This window comes from Mycteria americana, chromosome 2, assembly GCF_035582795.1.
Source record: "Mycteria americana isolate JAX WOST 10 ecotype Jacksonville Zoo and Gardens chromosome 2, USCA_MyAme_1.0, whole genome shotgun sequence".
In the NCBI taxonomy this organism is placed as follows: domain Eukaryota; kingdom Metazoa; phylum Chordata; class Aves; order Ciconiiformes; family Ciconiidae; genus Mycteria; species Mycteria americana.
The window spans coordinates 29364356-29387482 of NC_134366.1; the positions used below are offsets into that span (position 1 = coordinate 29364356).

The window sequence follows — 23127 nt, forward strand, 5'->3', positions numbered from 1 at the left end:
TATTCTTGTTTAGTATAATTAGCTCTAGCTAGGAGAATAGTATCATCAGCTCTAGCTAGGAGAATGCTTTCTATCTCTAATCATTGGTGATCATTACGGTGGCGTTGTATAGCCTACCGTGCATTGATTACAGTTCTTCATATGTTTTGATTGTGAAAACGGTGATCATGCCTTCTGATTTTTTAAGGGTTTTTTTATTCACAATTATGTCCAGCTGCATTTTGATGGAAAGTGGAATTAGACTAAAGGTGTACAAACCCCTCACTTTTCTACAACATTTTGTTAAATTGTAAGTACTGTCATTACAACAACAACAAAAAAATCCCTTCAGAGTCATGAAGTTTATTCAACAAAGGTGGCATTATCTTTAGTTACTGAATTAATTGCACATGTTTATAATTTCCTTCAAGATTTTAATTATTAATACACTGGAAGAAAAAAACCAGTTTTAGCGCTCTTTTTGGTTCCCAGTTAATTTCTCAATATTGGATAAATTTATCATTGAACAGATCTAAATTAATGAACTAAAATGAAGAAAATTCTCTGTACCTGCAGAAGTGCACAACAGTTAATGGTTAGTTGTGTGTTTTTATGTGCTCTTTTTCCCAAGTGCTTAGCTGCTGAGCTCCAATCAATTTTGTTTTAACTTTTTAAAGTAGGAACATTTTTGAGATACTTTATTAAATGATACAAAGTTTATGTATTTGCATAGTGTTTAAGTTTGAAGTGATAACCTGACAAAGAAAAATATTGTCTAAAAATGTGAAATACATAAAAATCTGAAAGGTTTGAAGTTAGTGTTTTACCTACCTGGTTCGAGTGTGAATGTGTAGGTTACATCTGTTGAACAAAGCAGGCTTTTGTGATATTAAATGCTTAGTCTTTTGTATACAGGTCCTATACATGCCAACAGTAATCTTTGTTAGAAGAATAACTTAGATTTAGAGGGCTGAAACTTTCTTCCTTATAGTTTGTTTACTTCTCTTACTGAGATTAGAGCGTTCTTTCTATGCTTAATCTCTAAGGATAATGTTGATTTTAAACGGGATTTTTGCTGTGAACAAAATCTGACTTCTGAAAGATATGCGTAGTCACATTTTACTTGACCTGTAGTTGGGTGGAATAGGGACATGAGGCAGAGACCGTGTTTCAACATACATGCATAGGCAACCAAGATTTTGAGAGTCAAGTATAGGTCCAATGAAATTTGTATGCCTGCAGATTCATCCATCTGTCCCTCTGCCTCCGGGTATGTATAGCCTAGCTCTGAGCACTCTGCCTTCCTATGCAGTTAGGTGAGTAGAGCTGTACGTCCTTGAAGAGTCATGCATAAAAAACCCCTTGATGGAAGGAAATGCTTCGATTTACCTGTTGGATTCATTGACTAATCAGAAGACCTCTTCCCTTTCTAGGTGGCTTAATCATGGCTATAAAAGATAACTCAATATGGCTTATTCCCAAAACCCTTACTGTGGGTCTTTGTCTACAATTTTCCTTTGAAAGAGCAAACTGTTTTGGTTTTGTTTTGTTTTCCCAGTACAGGCTACCTCTTGTATTGATAGACTTGCTGTTTCATGCAGTTCAGTTTGAATTCTCATAGCCTTGTTGGGTACAAAACCGAATTTGTCCTGACTACCAAACTGTAAAATGGCCTCTGTGGAAGACTGGTTCCCCTCTTCCCCCCTCACCCCCCCCCCCTTTCTTCCTCCCCTGAAGAATCTTGGATGTAGAAAGCACATCATTCATGGACCTAGATCTCTGAAAAGATCTCTGATCTCATGAAGTGAACTGCTTTCTGTTTGTTCAGTTCGGTTGGTGGAGCCTTGGTTAGATTATGGTGCTGTTCTGTTGTGTTTTCATTTTGGTCGGTTCAATGTTATGGATAATGAGAAGAAATTAGCGTGGATTATGTCATTTTGTTCAGAGTAGCTACTTCAGAATGTCACCCCCCTTCATTTTTAGTCATCCTGTGTCTCAGTTTCTAAAAATAAAACTTGGAAATAATTTCTGAAGTTGATACAACTGAATCAAAACCAATGTGGTGCATGTAATGAAGACAGATGTTTTATGGAGCTGAATGTACAGTATTTTTAGAGATGTATCAGAAGGTAACTTAAAATTACTATCTCTTGTTATGTCCTCTTAGAAATAGCCTTTTGGTAGCAAAACACTGTACTGCATTTTAAATGTTTGAAAAAGCTGGTATTTTGCTTTGTTTTAAGCTATAGAAGGAAGACTGCAATAACTTCATATTTCTTCTGTTCAATTACGTATTAGGGTGTTATGTTTTTTTAAGTTGCTATTTAAAATCCTATTTTTTATTATTTTGTATGAACAGTACGTGGCAAACAGTATGCTCTTTGTTTTTCTGCACCGCTCTGAACTGTTAATGCAGTCATTCAGCCAATTTGCAGACTGGGTCACAAACAAGTTCGTCAGTCACTGGCAACTGGGAAATGTCTTTTGAGCCAATAGACCTACCCTGTGGAGTAAAACTTCAAGGGACCCCAAATCCCTTGTTAATCCTTTTCTTGAGAGATTCTGGCTCCAGTTACAAGAGAAAAGCTTTCTTGAGAATGAAGATTGAAATATTTTTTTGAGTGGCCCCTAAATCCCCATTATTCAATCTTTTTCCTTGTAATGTCATACAGACAAATTCTGCAAATAAACATGCACTGTTTTTTCCATCTACCTACATCATCGGACCAGGAAAGACCAATCAAATATACATTCAGGAATCAGTACAGTATCACTATATACTTGCTTAAAAAAACAAATGAAAAGGCAAAAAAGCCCTTGACCAGACTCTTCAGAGAATGTTCCTCCTCTTGTATCTGAAAGTCTACTTTTCTAGTACTCAAGGAATCATTGTCCGAAGCAAGCAAGAGCAGAGGTATCTCTTTTCTTGCTTGTAGAAGATGTAATAGAAGAGAGGACTTCGACTAGACGTGTGTGGGGCAGTCAGCAGCAGCCGCTGCTGTGGTAGCCGTGACCTAAGTGTTGGGCCATCATTCTTAGTAGTCACTGTGGGCCACCATTCCTTAATATTCAGGTTTCCATTTCTAGCGTATGATTTCCCATGCTGCGTTCCCACGTACTTCATTATTTAAGAGGCATTCACACAGGCACTTTTAAATCATTGGTTTTGTAGATTGTTGTAAATCTGTTGTCATCTCTAGTAGGAATGTCCTAGAAATATCCAATACTTCTTCATAATGTGATATTTAGTCTCTGCATCTCCTTTGAGCCAGACTACTTGAACTCTGACTTCGGGGCTCTTGAAAAGAGTTTTAAGCAGACTAGGATAGCTATCAAAGTGAGTCCTTCCAAGAGTCTTTAGTATTTTTGGAGAAAATTCTTTTGAAGTTAGTATTCATTTCCTAGGTAATAGCTGAAATTCTTTAGGAACGGATGAGACCTAAGCTTGGGACTCATTTCACTAGTAGCTCTGAAAGTGAACCAGAAGGTTCTGCAGAATGTTAGCAGCTGAACTGAAGAGAAACAACATGTCGTGAAACTTTATTGTGGAATTTAGTACTGATATTTCATGGTGTCATGACTTGGCTGTCTTGGGTAAATAGTTTAAGTTATAGATGAACTTTCAAGAAAAAAGATATTACTGCAAGAATGTTGTCTAGCCTTTTGGCAGGATAGTGTCACAGTTAGCTGATATCGATAATGAGATGACAATATTAATACTCCTAGTTTTAAGGAAGAATGAATTTTATTTTTATTTCATGTTTTCCACTCAACTTGAGAGGAATCTGTGTCATCTGAGAAGTTCTTAGGATAATTTTAGTCTTTTTAAGCTGGATATATCCATGCGAGGATGTGAGTGGAAAAGTTTTGGCCAAATTTGAACTGCATCTGCTAACCGCTGAAAGAGAGAATTGGGAAGAAAAGATGCTGACAGATGAACTCTGGTGGATTTAGCTGAAGCAGTTTTTATAATGGTACCAATGCTAGCTGTCAGTCTTGCTCTTCTGCTGCAGGTGATTTTCTTTATTGCACGCATGGCAGAAAGCGTTATTTAAGCTAAAATGGACTGTGAACATGGTTTTGAGATTATGTGCCTCTATGTTGGATGAGAAGGTGATCTCTTCATTTTAGAGCTGTAGCAGATGGTTTTATTTGAGCCCTATGTCCTTTTCAAAAGAGCTGTCATGTGTTAGTCTCTTACTAAATTACATTTTGCTGGCAGAGAAATGGAAACCTTTTTTCAGTCAGTCTAGGTGGTATAACTAGAATTCTTTGGGCTCTCAGTGCAGCATGCAGAACCATAATTTAGTGATTTCATGCAGCTTATTTTAGTTGATTCCTGCTGGGAGGTAGGATCACGCCGAATTTCACCAGCTGTAGTATTCAGGTGGACCTTTGTGCCATTTTATGTGAAATCATTTATAACTAGAAATGTGTAGCAATATCCCCTAAACACATACCATTAAAACTTGTGTCATATTTTAAAGAACACATGAGATATTTTGCTTTCCTTTGAGCATACACCTTGCTTTTGTAATTTCTAGTTAACTTTTTCAGGTAACATTATGCTTCTTAAGTACTATGTTCCAAAGTTTACTTGCCCTGGAGGTAGAGCTGAGCTCCTTGTGAGATACGTCACACGTCACTGAGAAAGAGAACAGAATTGTTCTGACTGACTGCTGCAGTAAGATCCACTCATGCACTCAAATACTGTCAGATGTGGTATAGTCTGAAACTTGGGTAAAATCATTCTGTAATTTTAGAAATTTCTGAATATTGATGAAGCTTTTCTGAATGCCAAAGTCTGTTGGCTAACTTCAGGAGCTGTTGAACTGCTTCAGCTATCGGATGGCACTTGCTGCACTTTTTATTTTTGCTTCTGTGAGAAAACTGAAGCATGAGGTTTCCATCCGGACAAAGTGATTGGGATTGGAGAAGGACATGCATGACAGGAGCATCAAAATCCCATTGGTAATGAAAATGTGGGGAGAAGTGAAAGTTCTGTAGCAGCTCCTAGAGTAGCAAGAAGCCAGACTTATAATGAGGTGAGAAAAACAAAGTTAAGAAATAAATCCTGAGAGCAGTTTTAATATTTAGAAAACAATTTAAGCTGATCTGAGCAACCACTGTTGTGGTACAGTTCAACTTTGCTCTCCATGGCATCCAGTCATCTTTAAGTTCATTACTGTACAAGACAGTTTGTCAAACGCTAATTTGTAGAAGTTCCTTCAAATTTCATGCTTACAGATCCCTTCTCCTTTATTTTTTTATGGTCTAAGTATACGTATCATAAGAGGGTGAGAGCCCAAACTGTTATTGAACGGACCTCGTGCAGCTGCAGCCATGTTGTTGTTCCTGGCTCTCCTGTGGTTGTTTCTGCCCCTTATATTATGCCTGCCTGCCTGTAATGGGGAAAACTCTGTGTTTATGACTTTTTTTCAGGTAGGTTTTAGTTTTCTTTATGTTTAACTTGGTGAATCACCTTACTAGGTGGGTTCATACGTCCGCGCATGCCATCTCAAAGTAGATGGAAGGAGTGCAGACAGCAATAGAATAGGGTTGGTGTTACGTTAGTGCTAACTTGGATTGGTTTATGCAGTTGAGAAGTGGTGTCCTTGGTTTGTTTCCTGTGATTCAAAAAATAGTGTAGAGTAGTAGGGACTTGGGAGACTGTGTCTTGAACTTTCCTTCTCCTGGCTTCAGGGTTTGACAGTGTCCTGCAGTCCGCTTCCAAGATTACCATGGAAAAATATAAATGTAGTAACTTCTGGTGGTGTTTGTGTCTGTTGCCATTATAATGCAATTATGTGAGTTATTAATGCCAGGATTGCTGTTGCCTTTCCCCTGGGTGTAGAACAAGACACAGATCTTAGATCATTCTCTGGTTGTATATATTTTATTTGTGTGTTTTGGACTTGTGTTTTCTTGTGTTTGTGTTTTGGGTTTTTTTTTTTTTCCCAGCAAGTTTTTAAATGTAAAGTTTGCAAAGGTAAACTTTGCCTAGTCCTTATTTCCCCATCTTCAGACATTGTCTTGCCAGTTTGTGTCTGCACGGTCTCTAACTTGTTTTAAAAGTTTGGTGGGTTTTTTTTGTTTTGTTTTTTTTTTTTTTTTTTTAGAACATACTTAACTACTCATGTATTTAACAAATTCTTGATGGATTTTTCGCATGTAATGTATTTCTAATGAACAGAGCTTTTGGAGGAATTTTCAAAACTCAGGCTACCTGGGAAAGTAGTGTAGTGCCATAGCATGGCAGTGAAGGTTGGAAGAAGGCTTTGTAGGTATGCACCCTTTAGGTACTTTTGTGTTTCAGTGCAAATGTAAATACTGGTTTCATGTTTAGAATTTGTCACCTTTATTTTGGATTTCAGGCTTTTGTAGTTTTAAAAGTTCAAAAATCTTTCTTAAAATGCAAATTTGTCACAATTGGAATCCTATGAGGATAGATCTGTTTGAAATTGTAGGGATTTGGTTTATAGATAACATTGCAATTAAAACAATTGTATTATACAAAGGCAGTATGATATACTATCATGCTTCCAATTCACAGCATTATTTAGAACTCTTCACCTAAAATTTGTTGTTAATGAAATGTTTCAGCAGCTCTACATTTCTCTAAAATGGTCTGTTTTAACATTATCACGTTCGTATATCATACTACAAGCATGCTGTATTAGTGCAAGCTGTACCTTAATCATTGTGCGGAATGCTATATCAAACACTGATGATGGCGTCTGCCTTTTGAGATCCAGCAATTCTAGATGATACACAAAGAGAAAATGCATGTGGAGGTCAGTGACCACGTTTGGTCTCAGAAGTGGGCTAGCAGGTCTGCTCTCAAGTTCTGAGCAGTGAGGAGGGTTTTGGTGGGTCGGATCAGTGCATAGCATGTGACTAACTTGAAAGTAATCTCACCTGCAAACTCCTTTTAGTAGGGGTGAGCGAGATAGACAGTAGCTGTAATGTAGGGCTTAGGTTGGCTTATGTAAAGTCTAGAAGACGAGTATGTGAAGTAATTTTGCCTAAAGGACAAAGCGAGATGATCCAGAGAGCATGCTGTAAAACTCTGATGTGGGAAAGAACAATCTCATGAATCACCCTACTGTCTGCTTTCCAAAGGAAATGCAGGAAAAAGTGTTCCATGATCTAGGTGTATGGGGAGAGAAGTACAGGGAGGAGTCAAAGATTGCAGGCGCTGTGACGAGTGAAGACAAACATGGTAGCTGCCTTGACCTGAGCTGTGTCAGAGGGAAATACACAGTCACACCGTTTCCAGCTTGCTAAGGCCTGCGTTGGGATCTTGTAAACAATATGGAATGATGTACATGAGAGCAAGAAATCGGATATGCATCTTCTTAAGAATCATAATTTTTGTCACGATTTGTGCTTTACTATTTAGAAAGCTAAGCAAGCTGATTTTTTTTAAAAGAAGTAGTAACCCAATACTGGTACTATATTATATTTTCTGTTTCTATATGTCTGGCTTTCCTGAGTTGTGTCATCACTGTGTTTAAATTTGCTTGATGTTTTTTGTTGATGAAAACATACCGCATAAGTAGCCTGGTTCTTTGCACATATGAACACTTTAAGCGTTGTTGTTTTTTGTAACTGTTAAGTTTTCCCTTTTGTATTTTTTCCTCCTTTGTCTGATGTTATTTGCTTTGATGTGATGGCATTCTTTTCAGCTTGGCATTTAGACAAAGGTTTCTGATGCGTTCTTGCCATTGTGTCATAGCTAGCTTTTAACATTTAATATCAAATTTAGCCTGACTTTTTTGTTGATTTTGTTCTGGTTTTCTACAGTGGACAGGCCAAAACCCCAGCAAATCAGAACTTCTGGTACCATAAGGCGAACTTCTTCTTTGGACACAATAACAGGACCTTACCTCACAGGACAGTGGCCGCGTGATCCCCACGTACACTACCCTTCATGTATGAAAGATAAATCTACTCAGGTAAAAAGCTGTAAAACAAAGACAACAGAGATGTTTCGTATAATGGATGTCTTCCTGATAATACTTTGATCACCTGATCTGGAATCTTAGCTCGACTTAATTCTGAAGAAGTGTGGGTTCACTTAATTTTACTATAAATATAAATCCCTAAAAATAGGGTACAGTAGTGGTTTTTAATCACTGTCAATTCGGTAACATGGTATGTGACAGATAATATTTTTATGCTTTTAGAAAACAGTTGTTAAAAATAATTTTTTGTATGTGGGCAGATCTATTGAGGCTAAATAAGCAGATTTCAATCTCAGCCTTGTATCTGGTTTATTTGGAAGCTGCTATATGCAAAATTGTGCTCAGTGTTATTTAAAGAGATTCCATAATAGTAGTGGCTGACAAACTAAAGATTTTACTAAATCGTGGCGATAAATCTGTGGGTCTCAAAAAGCGTATTTGTGTGCGTGTGGGGGAGGAGAAGGAGAGAGGTTACTGTTAATAAGAATTGATGAGTTCGTCACTAGAGAGGAAATAAAGAAGAGGAAGCTGGGAGTGAGCATGTAATGTGGTCTTGAGATGTTCCCTCTGCTGCTTAGTAGCAAGAAAGACAAACAAAAATGCTCTGTGGAAGAGTTGTCTCTTGAAGCCAGACATCAGAATGAGAGCCTTACCACCAGCTATGAAGGGAAGGTTACTGAGATTATTTATGGCCTGATACCCTTGTGATACCCTTGGATCCTCCTCAGGGCTCTATCCTTAGCAGGAACCTTTGGCAGGTAGGCTGCTGTGGCATTCATAGTGCTCCAGTGCTCTTTGGCTAGAAAGCTGAACATTGTTTCTTGCTTGATTCCTCCTCATGCTGGAGCTTGTTGCCCACAAAGTTGATCATTATCAAACAGCTACAAAATATAACCCAAATTATTAGCAAAGGAGTTGCATTCTTGGTTTTTCAGTAGTGTTATTAGGATATGGAGTAAGTCATCTGAGTTCGTGTTCTAAACTAAATTAGAAACTAGAAAAAACTATCTATCTTTGGTTATATTTTCAAGCTACAGGCCACGTAGGGATGGTTGTTAAATCAATTTTCTCTCTCTTGTGCCATGATTCTGGCCCATTGTTATCATGGGTGTCCTGCCAAGAAAAATGATACTTCTGTCATCCTACCTTTTGCTTATAACTCTCTTGTGCCGTTAAGAATTGCTTTTAATGGAAGCTTATGTTGTCACAATGCATATGATACCTTTAAAACATCAAGGATTTTTCTGTCATAACTTCACTTGTATGTGTATAGGTTTTGGTTAGTTTCCACTGACTTGCAACATACTTGTCGCCCATTCTGCCACCATTGCTTAGAGCAAACGCAGCAGCTCTTTAATTGATTCTGGGTTTTAGTCTTTTGTGTCATACTGAATTTCTCAGGACAAGTTAGAATGTAGAAATAATTTTCCATATCTCTAAAATCTACTGTAACCAATGCAGGGAGTCCTCTGATGGGGGAAGGATAGGCATAGAATGCTTAGACAAGAAAAAAGATCTGTCTGTATGATCCAGAAATCCTATTTAATGAATTTGGGAATCTGATTATTAAAATTGTTCGAGGAAACTTTTAGAAACTGTGGTGGGACCCTTTAAGAAAGTGCTGTCTTCATGTCCTACTCATTCATTTTGAAACCAGCCAGCCAGTTTTAGCAAAAAAGAAGAACAAGCAGTCATCTTTACTGTCATGAAAGATCTACCTAAAAAGCTCTTAATCCTGGTGCCTTGAAAGGTAGCACTTCCTGGTGCACTTCCAAGGTGCCTTCCTTTCACAATACTGTGCCTTGAAAGTCTTTCTGTTTTGAAACCATAATTTCCATTCAGGAGATTTTTGGTAGCATGCTTTGTAGTTAGTGTATTTCTTAACCCCTCTCTCATAAAACATATATCCATACCAAACTTTGCAAATACCCTTATGAATAGAGAATTTAGAATATTTAAACATTCACAAACAAACCTTGTCACTAGTTACAGAAAAGAGAAACAAACTTGTTCTATAAATATTTGAGCTCCAAGCATTTGGCAGTAAAATTGCTTTCCTAGTGAGCTCAAGTAAGTGTTTAGGTTATTTGACCTGTTGGCTGCCACCCTTTGCCTCATTCAGAAACAAAGACCAGGGAGGGAGGAAAAAAAAAAAAAGTAGTTTTACCTTTTCAGCATGATCAGATGTAACAGAGAGGAAAGGCGGTACTGTTGACATTACAAGGTGAAGAATTATTTCAAAGGGATAAGGGCAGGGAAGCTTCACGGTTTGGATTTGTGTGGATGTTTTCTAACCAGGAATTATATTAGCTGTCTTTTTATTCAAATTATGCAAAAATCAAGCGTTTAGCAGTGTTTAAGTTGAGTTGAGAAACATGTGTCTTGACTACTCGGGACTATATGCATATGTAAAATGTAATACGCGTAGTGATTGGCATAGCGAGTTCCAGCTTTTTTAAAATAAAATGTTCACTAGGGGGGCTTGTAGATGATCACAAAATAGTGAGTTGAGTTATGTTTTGGTTGTGTGGGGTGGTTTGTTGTTTGAGCTTTATGTAGTTTGAAGTATATCTAATTTCAAGAACTACGGATGAGTTCCAAGTCGTTGATAGGATGCATACATGGCAAATTAAGTTAAATTAAATTAAAACCTTGCTCTTTGCCCAAGTACCAGCACAAGTACTTCCAGTACTTCATGTTTGTTGGCTAAGTAACAGTTTAGCTCATGGGAGTTTATATAGTTTACAGTAGCTAAAAATAGTAACACTAGGTAGTTTAGCAGAGTGGAAGATGGTAACAAAATAGATAAAAACAAGATAATGAAAATCAATAAACCAATTTTTTTGTATGAGCATGTTTCATTGGAGAATAAATTCTCTCTTGTTTTACTTCTAAACTCATGAACAATACTGTCAGTATAACTTATATTGTAGGTGGAAAAGTTATTTCTCTTTCAAGGGTACTTTCTGTCCCTAATTAAACATTAATTTAAAATCCAAATTTTGTGCAGTTTCGTGAAGGTGGTGATTATGGCTGTTCCAAGTTTCTTAGAATTCTTGTATTTAAAAAAAGAGAGTCAGATTCTGGTCTTCATCACGATCAGAGGAACCTTCAGTGAATTTTATTCCAAGTCCTTGTTTCCCACTTAAGTTCTTTGAACCTGTATAGTGCTCATGAATAAAATATTTCTTCTTTCTCTAAAACTAAACCAGGATTTAAAAAAAAGAATTCAATAATATCTTATTATTTAAATAGAGGAAACAGAATTTTGTTTGTTTTAGTTTCTGTTGCATCTTGGAGAATAGTAACTGTAGTTCATATTTCTGTGTCTCTCTTACCCACCTTAAGTGTTTTGACTGAAAACACTGGAGAGAAGTGAGGTTGTTATCTTTGTTTTTGGAAAAACACACTATGACACTATGTGTTGTGACATTTACACAATTCCAGATTTCTAAGAATTCTCCATGTGTTTATGCTCATGTGTGTATGTGTGCATATGCATACAACTAACTGATCTTTAAGGAGCAGCAGGTTTTAGATCATCAGAGATATGCCACTTTATTTAGTAGTGTTTTAAGTATTTCAGAAATGCAGGGAAACTTACCGTTATAGGAAGTTATTATACGTGTTGATATACTTTGTGATCCCCTTCCCAACTTCCTCCACTGTCCTTTTCAGTAAAATCTGAAATTTTCATTAAGGCCATTTAAAACTCAGTATAGTTTCCTTTCCCATTTTTTCCATCTCTGTTGGGAGCACTGATGGAGCAATTTTGTATACTTCTCCTTCATTCTATACATGTAAGTATTTCCCCCTTCCTAGTGTAAGGAATAATTCAGTGTTGAAATGGTTATGCCTAACCTCAGAATCTTCAGAAACATTTGCATAATCGTCATAGTTGATTAATATAATTATTTGGCAGTAGCTAAATCATTTAAAATATTTCTATAAAATTAAAAAGAAGAGGAGATCAGGGATAAACATATGATGTTGATGTCATGACAAAGATATTGCCAGTTAAAGTTCGTCTATGTAACCTTTCTCGATGTAAATAATACAAAGAAAAGAACAAATGACCAAGTGGAATATGATTCAGTGATTTCCTGCACACACACACACACACACACCCCAGCTGACTTCTTAAACTGGATTCCAATATGCCTGGGTATACCTTTTTCATTGTATATGGCAATTATGTATCACACAAATGGAAATGAAGAAAGTTTGCAAAATGCCTTTCAGAATTTTTACTTCTCTCTAATCTAAAGAGTAATGCAGAGTTATTACACTGGAATGCTTGGCTAAAATATGTTTTTGTTCTTCTTGTGTGTGGGTCAAGGCTTTAATGTAGTTACCACTCATTAGTCACCTGAGTAATGTTTTGTTTTCTTTCGGGTAGAAATTTTGTTGCTTAAAAATTAACAGCATAAACCAGGAAGCTCAATGACATGAAGCTTTTTTATTGGTGTATTAGTTATCGTTGCTTTCATGGGATATTTTAATGATGTACTTTGGGGGGAAGGGACAAGGAGGAAGAGATGTGTCATATAACTACGAATGTATCATTCTAACTTTTCTTAACCTGTCTGATGTTTAAGAGGAGCCATCACCTATAGTCAAATTAACTTCTAACTCTTTAGGCCGTTTCTTTCTGTAAAATTTCCAGAGGGCCTTTGAATGCTTTAGAAACATCTGAAGACTCATCAGACTTTATCTTCTAGTGCTGCTGTTGTGTTTCTTTTGAACACAAAAGAAGTGGAAGTTCTTCAAGAACATTATTGCTTCCCCTGTAAAACCTAGACGTGTGTTCTTAATCTTTGCACCCATCCCCCAATGTAGTTCATCTGGAATGCAGGCTAGATACAGTAATTAGAGCAAAGGGCTGGCAATAAAATGTGAGATCTTTAGAGTAATTCAGTCTTATTTTAGGTTTAGGTAGGTTGGTACTCCATGCAGTCATTCTGATCTAAATGAAGTGGAAAGAATGTAGGTGTATATCCCTGACATGGGTGGAAAAGCAAGGCAGAATTACCAAATGCGTTGAAAGAAACGCTGATCTCTACAAGGTTGGGTGAGTTAGAACAATGGTAATTGTGATTTACATTAAGACTGAAGAGAGCAACCAGATGTGGTGTTCTCAGCACGTCCTATCCCATGCGCATGCTTTAAGCATTGTGTCAACTGAAATTGGGACCATGAACCTGCAGATTTTGAAATATCAGAGATATTCCTCTTGAAGCTGCAGCATGCATTACTTAATGTTTTCAAGGTTCTCCTCCTAAAATGTTTTAAATCTTAGTTTCTGAATATAGATTTACAGGAATAATCTTTCAGTTTCATGAAGTTCAGTTTATACTGAAGTGATGCTGTAAATTTGTTTCAGCTCTGAAATATTACCAGTTTCAGAGATATTGCCTATGACCTCTCTTACTGTGCTTCTGACTTGAGGTGCAGCAACTTTGGTTTTGTTTATTGTGATGCAGAATTTTTTCTTCAAATACGGTTTTGAGTTACTTTTTTACTTCAATCATTTTTTTAACGTTTAACACATGGGAAGTACACTTGCAGCTTCAAATGAAGGCTTCCATGAATAAGCCTGTTTTGTAGAAGTCATAAATAAAGATGGGAAAACCATTTTCATGAAATGTGGCATATCAAGGGTGCTGTACACCCCCATCTTATTTGTGATGTAAATTACAACATTCAAGTGAGATATGAGATGCTCATACATGAGCTAAACTTACAAAAGCAGAATTTCTGTTTGAATGGAACAAGTGTGGGGTTCTTCGGGTTTTTTTTTAAAAAGCTTTTGCGTGAATATAAGGATTTTAGGTTACAACCCCCAAACTTGTCTTCATATAATGTGGATTACAATATATTATAAGCAGCAATTTCTAGGGCTTGAAGAAGACTGGCTTGCTATAATATTCTGGTAACTGCTTATGTTGTGTTATTTTTTAACCTTTTTTCCTTTTTCCATCTGAATATAAATAGCATATTAATATAACATTGCCTGACTTCAGTACTGTGCTAGGAACATCATACAGTATTTGTAATCTAATACTGCAAATAAAATTGAGGGACACAGATAGTCTGCCCCCTGTATACTGATACTTGTATGTATATTTTGACAGGTTGTGACTTGACTCAATTTGCTAGAGATTGAAAGCAACTTTGTAATCCTTGTCTCAAGGGAGATAGTGTTTGAGTAGAAGAGAGTGTGAAAGCGTATTTGAGAAAGTACAAAATTTAGTATTAAGTGAATGGGTGTTTTGTATTTGTTGGTTTTGATTTCTGATTAAATCAACTGCAATATAAGGATTCCCACCTCTCTCTACTAAGTCACCAGTGTTGTTGATGAAGTTGTTTAGGGTGTTGCTATTAGTTTGTTTTTATTCTTGGTATCTGGATCAATATCTGTGCTTATTAAAAAACACAGGCAAGTTCTTGCTTTCTACATTTTTTGTTTTGTTTTGTTTTTTAACAGTTTACTTCTCTTTGTTGAGAAACTCACTTTGGCTTTTTAGATACTCAGTGTCTTTTCTGTTCTATTTATTAAGCTGTAGTTGAGAGGCTATGAGTGGTAGTGGTCCAGCTTGTAGTGGTCCTTGGTACACCCTCCTGCACTACAGGGAAATATTTAAGCACCTGAAACGCCTCTTTCTACTTTGTCCTGGAGTTGTTCCCCAAACCATGGAGCAGTGTTGTATTCAGAACACACTCTTTGGAAGTTAAATTTTCAAAGAATTCCCTTTGCATTGATGTTTTTCTGGTTTTGTATGAGGGTATGGTTCCAGCTGTACTTGGGATATAGTAAAATAGTTTAAGAAGAGAGTAATTTAAATTGGAAAGTAAATTGTAGTAGACTGTGAAAGCCCATGATTTTGAAAAAGGAGCAAATTTTCCCCCCATTTTCTCAGTAATCTGCAAGCCACTTCTGTGTTTAAAAAGTTTAAAAGCAATATAATGTCTTTCACACAAATTTCAGGGAGGTGGTAAGTACCCAACCTGCGAGAAGAAGTAATTATTTAGAACATGGCTCCACTAAAACGCGGGTGAGCGCATGCCCGCGCAGGTAGCGCACGTGTGGCAGAGGCTCTGCTTTGGGTGACGAGAGTCATGGGTTGCCTGGCTGAGGGACTCTCGTGTTTCCCTCATAGTTTTAAGTAGCTGTTTTAACTCTTCACTCTTGTTAATTTTTTTTTTTTTCATAACCACATTATCTTCTGGCTTCTTCCCCAGACCCACACAAAGAGAGTCATATAATAAATACACAGAACCCTAACTTTTTATAAAGACTTGGTTTTTCTTTCCTGGGAACATGCAGCAAAAACTTCGTTACTGATTTTTTTTCCATTTTGCTTTCTAATCGCCCACACAGCTTGCTGGGCCTTCGGTGGAAGAATTCCTGGTGGTGTAAAAATAACGGAGAAAACCCCACCAAAAACATGGAAAGTGCAAGGCTGGCAGAAAACACAAGTGGGATACGTAGGCCTGGGCACACAAAGTGACTTAGCACGTTAAATATTAGCACTGACCAGTTAGGTGCTGGGCTGTAGGCCATATAATACTATGGCAGTGCAGTGATTATAAAGGTATAGCCTGTGCTCTGAAACTACAGTTCAGTGCTTAATGGTGCCCGGCCTGGCCTGGCGTGCTTGGCTGGCGTGGCCTGGCCCCGGAGGGCCGCTTCCACCTCCCTTCCCAGGGCAGCGAGGGTGAGGAGCTGCAGACATGGTTTTTGCGGTGTTCTCGAAGGTGATGCCCGGCCTCCTTCCTGAGCAGAACAGTTTCCGCTACGTGTGTCAGAAGTTTCTAGACCCTAGAGAGGAAGCAAGAGTAAGGAAAGCTGTGGAGGAACGGGGTTTCCATGCACGAGAAGGGAGTCCTGCAGGAAGGTGGATCCCAGATCCTACATGTCCTGCTGGGCTGAGGTCCTCTCTCCCTTGGAGAAGTATTAGCAGTGGTCCCCTCCCTGAAAAACCTCACTGCCAAATTCTCATTGTTTTCAGTGGTATAGTTTTATTTCTTGTGGCCTTATTGTGAAAGATTTATCTAATACCAGTAGGAATGGTTAAAAAAAAAACCCACCTTTTTTTTTTTTTTCTTTTCACAAAGTTATATATGTGCCTGTAGCCCTGAGTTTTATATGGTTCATACCCCAAACTGTCCCTGGATTTTAGGTGTCCCCATTGCTGCTCTGGCAGCTGGTGACTCTCGTGTTCAGAAATGCTGGTGGATACCCTCAATTTTCATAATAGTCTTGTGGTGAATAAGCACAGGAGTTGGGAGTTCTGGCTTCTAGACCCTTTGCAATCTTTGGGGTTTAACTTTATAGCTCCTACGTCCAAGGGCAATCCCCAAACTTCTGGGCTTGCAGACAAGGCTGGAGAAGGCCTGCTCTTCACTGTTCTGCTCAGGTAGGTTGGTGCCAAAAATGATAAAAGGTGTATCAAACTCTGTGTCAAGTCAGAGTTAGCAAGAAGGAATTGATTATGTGGTCCAGTAGTTAAGGAAGACAGGTGGGAGAAGTGAATCCTGGCTCTTGGTCTCTGAGTTAGTTTGTGTGTTTTTTTTAATCTTGTGGTTTTCTAAACTGTCCACTGATTGAAAACTAGAAATGGATGCCAAAGCGCAGATGGGAGTAGCCAGGTACAGTTTCTTTGTTATTGTCAGGCCTCTGATTCCTTCTTCAGTAATGTGCACTGTCCTCATCCTTTGTAAATGCAAGTTTACAAAGCCTTAGTTTTCTATATTGTTTTTTTTACATATTGAGACTATTACTGGTGCATATCAGATTTTGAAATTTATTCTTCGTGTTTAATGCCTGAACTCTGACACTGCAGAAGGAGTAAAGCAATAATTTGTGCCAAAAGTTTTTCTTACCTGGAGAATTCAGTACAGTATATTTTCTTTTTTTTTTTCCTTCTAGACACCTAGCTGTTGGGCTGAAGAAGGAGCAGAAAAGAGATCACATCAGCGCTCAGCATCATGGGGAAGTGCTGATCAACTAAAAGAGGTGAGAAGTTTTGCACAGTGGAGCCTTTCAAGTTTTGATATGCCCAAGACATTTTAAAATCCCTATCTGGAGTCCAGGAAGCTGCACCCTTTCCCTCCCCTCTGTTGCTTTTGAAACAGGTTTTACCTCCAACGTAAGAATTGTTTCAAGAGTGGTTGTTATTTTATGCCTGTTGGATTTCCTCTCTTCCTACTACACAGTGTAGGCTGTGAAGGAGTGGCCAGAGTGAGTGCTGAGGAACCAGCTTGTTGTTCCTTACTAATTTTTCTGTTCAGAGTTACCTTAGCTAGCTTTCTGTTCTTTAACACTGCTCTCCTGAAAGATGCAACTTGTAAGTTGGTATGTTAGCATATTCTTGTTTAGAAATGTTGTTCAAGTTTAAGGGTGGATATAGAGAGGACATCACTTTCACAAATGAAAAAGGAGGGTAAGTGTTGATACAGTAATGGTATGATTACTTGAAATGCTCTTTAATCATATGTATTTTGCAGTAGACTACAATTGCAACTAGAAAGAACCCACCAAAAGTGAAGTGGATTTGCATAATGAGAAAGTAGATACAGTAAAATGATCTCCAGCTCAGCTGAAATGACAATATTTCCGTTTTTGTCCCCGTAAACTCCGTTCTGTCCAGAGTTCATATAACTGTAGACATGGGGTGTGTGGAAAGGAGTTGTTTCTATCCAAATTTTGCAATGGTTGTTCACCCCAAAACCTGCCCTTGTCTTCTCCAGCTTACAGTTCTTTCGCTTCCTCTGTTTTCCTTTCTCCAGCTTCTCAAACCAATTTCCTTGCCTTTTCTAGTTCCCTGGGTTCATAGTCCCAGTGTCATTCTGTGTGCATTATCCAGCCAATTCTCGTCTATCTTCCCTTACTTGAGCTTTTGCTCAGTTACCTTCCAGCTCCTTGTCTGTTCTGTCTCTCCATTATTTGGCTTCTATTTTATCCCTTTCTTTTTTCTGTCCCTCATTTGTAAGTCCTGTCCCTCATCTGTAAGTCATCTGTAAGACAGAGAAGCTGGAGCTTCTCTGTCTGGCTACTTAATGCCTGTGTGCTGGGTGTTAAGAGTTTGTTCAATACCAACAGTATCTGTGCACACAGTTTCTTTGTGCCACAGTAATTGGCAGTTTCTGGAAGGAGTTGTTCTCTGGGGCAGTTCTGTTCAAACTGTAAAGCCCAGTAGAGACAGAATTACTAGCAAATGTAGCTACCAGTTCCAAACATCTTTCTCGAACACGTGCAAACTGAAATTTTTGCTAAAGCTTTGCCAAATGTAAAGGTATTTCCAAGGGAATAGAGGGGCACATTCCCAGCATAAAGGACCCCCAGACAAATGTTTGGCTTTTTTCTTCCAAAGCATTGGACAACAGAGCTTCCCAAGTAAAAAGCTACGATAATGTGTTTTAGCACATAAAATGGTAAAATGATTTCCACCCCCCTTTAATTTTAATCTCATTTTTAAAACAACTCTAATACTTGTACTGAAATCTTTGATGGGAAGGGGATGGGAGAGATGAATGTTGCATGGTAGGCTTCAGAGGAAATTTGACAAAGCTATAGGCAGCTGAAAGCAAGAGCTTAAGTAATGGAAATAAAAGTATCACCTCTGCTGGGCAACTGCATTTGCTATGAGTAACACAGGTAACAGTAGTTCTGCTCAGCATTTTGAATTGTTTCCCATAGCATTTGGCAGTAAACAAGTAGATAGCTGTTTACAATTTCCTTGGCTTGTCTTAGCAGTTTGGATTCATGTTTTCTTGTTCCAACAATTAATGGAATGATTTCTAGCATGTATTTTTTATTATGTTGATACTGTAAACTAGTCAAATACTTGTATGCATAATTTTACTTGGTTTTGACAAAAGAAGATTGAATGTGCTTTTAAGTTTAAAAAAATTGTTTTTTCCTTGGTTAGTTTGAGAGCTATTACAATTAAATGCATTTATTTAACACAACTGGGAGCTCTTTTTAAAAGGTTTACATTTAAAAAACCTAAAAATGAGTGTATAGACTTAAGATCCCAAGCAAGCAAATGAATTCTGTATTACCACATAAAAAAATTTTCACTTTGGGTATTTGAAAATTATTTTGCCCTTGAATTGAAATAGGTGGGTGTCAGGATTGAATCTGTCTAGCAGTGAAATAGGCAATTCTTGCTTTCTTGTGGTGGGTCTATTAAAAAAATGTATAACTCTGCAGCTCTCAATGTGAACTTTGTAATGATAGAGTGTACCTTTTTTATCACCTCCTAACAAGATTTACTTTTTTTTTTTAATTATGAAGGGATCTACTGCTTGTTTTTATGAAGTCTTGAATATAACTTGTTGTAAGATAATGCCAGACTGCTTTAAAATTATTTTAATAGATACACATCTTGATTGGGAGATAAAGATTGCAATCAGAGTCTTTGTACTGGACACAAACCAAGTAGTGGTTTGAACCACTGGTATTTTTTCCCCTTTCAACCTGAATAGTTAGTTTGAAATTCTGTCGAATAGGGACAATTTTAGTTATAGCTTACCCTGAACGGGAATTTACCCAGAACTGGAAAAAACTGGGATTTAAAACAAATAGTTTTCAGTTTGTGTAGTTTTTTAAAGATGTATTTCAGACAGGTGATTTTTCACTTCCCTTAAGCACCTCTGTATGCTGTATCTGTTACACTGACACCAGCAACCCCCCATTGGAAGGTGCCTTTTGCTCTAACAGAGTACTTGAAAAGGACTTTGGAATAAAAGAGAATCCAATATGAGAGCTTGCACTTTTTATGTACTTTCATATACCAATCGAAAGATTGTATTCAAAGGTTAAGGGTAAATTTCTAATGCTTGTTTTACTCTTGACCTACTGGTTAACTTGTTTATTAACAAATGGTTCATGAATGAGTTAGAGCTCCCTCTTATTAAGAAGGAGTTCGTGGCTTGTTCAGCAATAGGAAGTTACTATGTCGTGTAGCCTGATTTGTAGAAATGTAGCCTATTAGCTGGTAAATATTAATGAGCATTTGGACAGGAATGATGAGACGTGACATGTTCCTTTATATTAGTAGTCTGCATCTAGCTTTCTTCAAATGAAAAATTATCAGGATACTCAGATTATGCCAGTGTTTTAAAGAACCAACCTAATTTGCTTATTTCTCAGGTTTGTGCCATCAGTTGTATTAGACTGCATGCATATTACAAGTGGTATAGACAAGATTCATGTTTATTTCAAGTACACTTCTAGCTGTAAAAATATTAATCCAGCAAAAAATACAGGGTTTTTTCCTAACTTCTTGTTTGTTTAATAATCTTTGATGGTCATCTTATAGTTGGCTGTATGACAGTAAACCATCAAGGCCGAACTGCAAATTTGTGTCCTGAATGACCTGATGTAGGTATATTACTGTTATGATGCACTGATCTTTGTGGGTTTTTTGGGTTTTTTCTGTTGGTGTTTTTTTTATAAATAACTGTAAAATACATCAAGAAAAGTCTCTTTCTGGTATATCAACAATATTGCAGGGAACAATCACTGGAAGAGGAAAGGCTGAAGACTTTCTTAATTTTTTTGATATGTGCACAGATGTGTGCTTTGTGCTCCCCCCCATACAGTCACATGAGAGTACTTGCCAAATGTGAACTAAAAACTATAATGTGAAATTTACTACCATATATGTTTACACCTCGTAAAGTAGCAAGAAGATTTTAAATAATTGTATCTGAACATTGGAAGTAGGGTTCAAATTGTGTTTATTCCTTGAGGAATTCCTTGATTTTTTTTTTTTTTATTTTATTTTCAGCTGCATCCTCTAAGAAAATGCCTGTATTGTATAATGAGAACTTTCTGCCCATCTTCAAGCTACAGGTAGACAGGGAGAGCATTTGAGTTGGTATACTAAAATCACTGTCACATCTTATGGATCTAAGTGCACATATGTGCAAGGCTAAGGCTTTAATGTCTTCAACAACTGGGTGCTTTAAAGGATACACATTAGATCTTTTTGTGATGATTTACATGTGTTCCTTAATATGATTGTGTATGCCCCAGTCACCTTCATGTTCAGTACTTGGGCATGTGAGGGAAATGGTGTGGGAAATGGTGTCCTAAACCCTTTCTGTTCTTCTTAGCTGCCCTGTTAAAAGGGACTGTTTTGTTACTGCACTCTCTTTTCCCCCGCATAGCACATTATTCCTTTTCTGCCTCATCTGAAATACCTGTTTTGCTGCCCTGAATGGAGTTCAATGTCAGAGTGTATTTACACCAGTGTAATGGATGGATCTTCAAGTGCATGTTTTCCTGATACCAATCGCTTGGCACCATTTTCTTTGCACAGCAAATTCCCTAACTCATTAGTTGCATCAGTCAAGTGCCCAAGAGACAGGATCTGCTGCTGCTTTGAGATTCTTGGTAAAACAGGTGCCATCAAGACGTATGTTTCAGACTCCTTCCTCACTACACAAATTATATCTGCTTTCCTAGGATTAGTGTACCTCATACCTACCTGCAGCTCATTTTGGTTATGTTTGGTGCTCTGATTGTGCTTCTCTGCTGCTTAGGAAGAAGGTGAAGATAAACTTCTAGGAAGCTAGCACAGCTACCTCTTCCTGTTAGTAGTAGTGGCTTTATTTGAGTTTGAGATGGAAAATAATTAGCAATAAAAAGATAAACTTGTAGAAGAAAAAAGCTATTGGGATTTCAGGATTAGCTTTAGCAAGTGGTAGATTCACTGTGGACTCCCCGTGGTGAAGAGATGGAGCATCATTTAGTTTGGAGGATTCTTCTGTCCAGGTAGTCGGTGCCACTATCTGCTTAGTGTGGCTGCTCTGAAGCCGGGTTGTCTGTGCTGGCAAGCCTCTGTCTCCCGTGTCTGGAGGATGAAGAAGAAATGGCAGATTCCTTTTTAGATGTCCATCCTTCCTTTCTCATTTTTTTTGTCTGATGGTAACTACCACATCATGGAAAGCTAGGGTCCTTCAAATTCAGGGCTAAGGACAGATGATCTGGGAAGGCTTATCTGTTTCTTCACTGCATTGCATGTTTGGCTTAAGTGATTGTATCGGCTCCAGATACACAGTCAGATTCATCAACAAGTTTTCATCTTTCTCTTTCTTCCCAGTGACCCAAGAAGCCTTTTCTTTCTGTTACTGTCAAGAACCTACTGACTGCCAAAATATACATACTCTTGAGGTGGTTGAGAGAACCTCAGATTCCAGGGGTCCGTGATTCCTTTCAGAATATCAGAGCTCCAAGGTTTTGGTCAGCCTAGAGACATACCATCCTATCAACGCTCTCCCATTTAATGCTTTCAATGTCCAAATTTTAAAGTGAGAGGCTATGTTCTCAAAGATTTGCAAGCTGTTTGCAACAGAAATCAGTCAGCCAGATGTTTGAGGTGGAATTGTATAGACCTTTTTTTATAGCATGCTCCTGAGGAAAGCTTAGAAAGCCAGATTTCATTTAAATAAATAAATAAAAAGGTTATTTAACTTTTTAACTAGGAGGAAGCGCACAGCATCAAGGAGAGGCATTAGAAATGAAAGATTTATATACAGCACTCTCCCTGCTTTCTGATTATTCTTGTAGCCAGCCATCTTGGTCCACAGCTGTCTTCTGATCTGGGCATCATTTTTCTCTTCTGTTTTTAAGTTTTTAAAGGGGAAGATGAAGATTATTTCCCTGTTCTCCCCATTCTTCAACATTCTGATGTAAGAAATAAATCTTTGTAGATGTATGTATACTTACCAGACTGGTTACCTGCTTGCTTTTTCATCTCTCTATGGAGCTAGGTTTCCTAATTGCCATGACTCCTACAGGGAGAATGGGGAAGTTCTGGACAAATTTTTTTTTGTAGAGATGAAGTACCTCTTCAGACTCCTTCAAAGTTTCTTCCAACATGGTGCCTGAGTTGCACCTTTCATCAAGAGATTAGTCTCCCAGTTCTCTAAATCTAACTCATCTGTGTTAGAAAGTCATATTAGGGCTCTGTCTGTCTTGATGTATTCTACACACAGACCCTTTTGGAAGTCTGAACTGTTTGTCTGTTGTTGAAAGATCAAAGTATTCAGCCATTTCTGAGTAGCAGGTCTCTGAATATGGGTAACGAGCTGTGGCAAGACTTGATATGAAGCCTTAAAGGCAGATCCTTCTTGTGAGTGATACCAGAAGCATCACAAAGGAAAG

The 23127-nt window shown here is 37.8% G+C and overlaps 1 protein-coding gene across 4 annotated transcripts in view; it reads left to right on the forward strand.

The window, feature by feature from the left end:
* The window catches only part of GLCCI1 (glucocorticoid induced 1), a 57840-nt gene that overhangs the window by 12788 nt on the left and 21925 nt on the right, over positions 1–23127 (forward strand). For all 4 annotated transcript variants that reach the window (XM_075492877.1, XM_075492878.1, XM_075492880.1 and 1 more), the window contains exons 2-3: positions 7786–7937; positions 16879–16965. In XM_075492877.1, coding sequence (XP_075348992.1) covers positions 7786–7937; positions 16879–16965 — 239 coding nt within the window. The remainder of the gene's footprint in view (positions 1–7785; positions 7938–16878; positions 16966–23127) is intronic.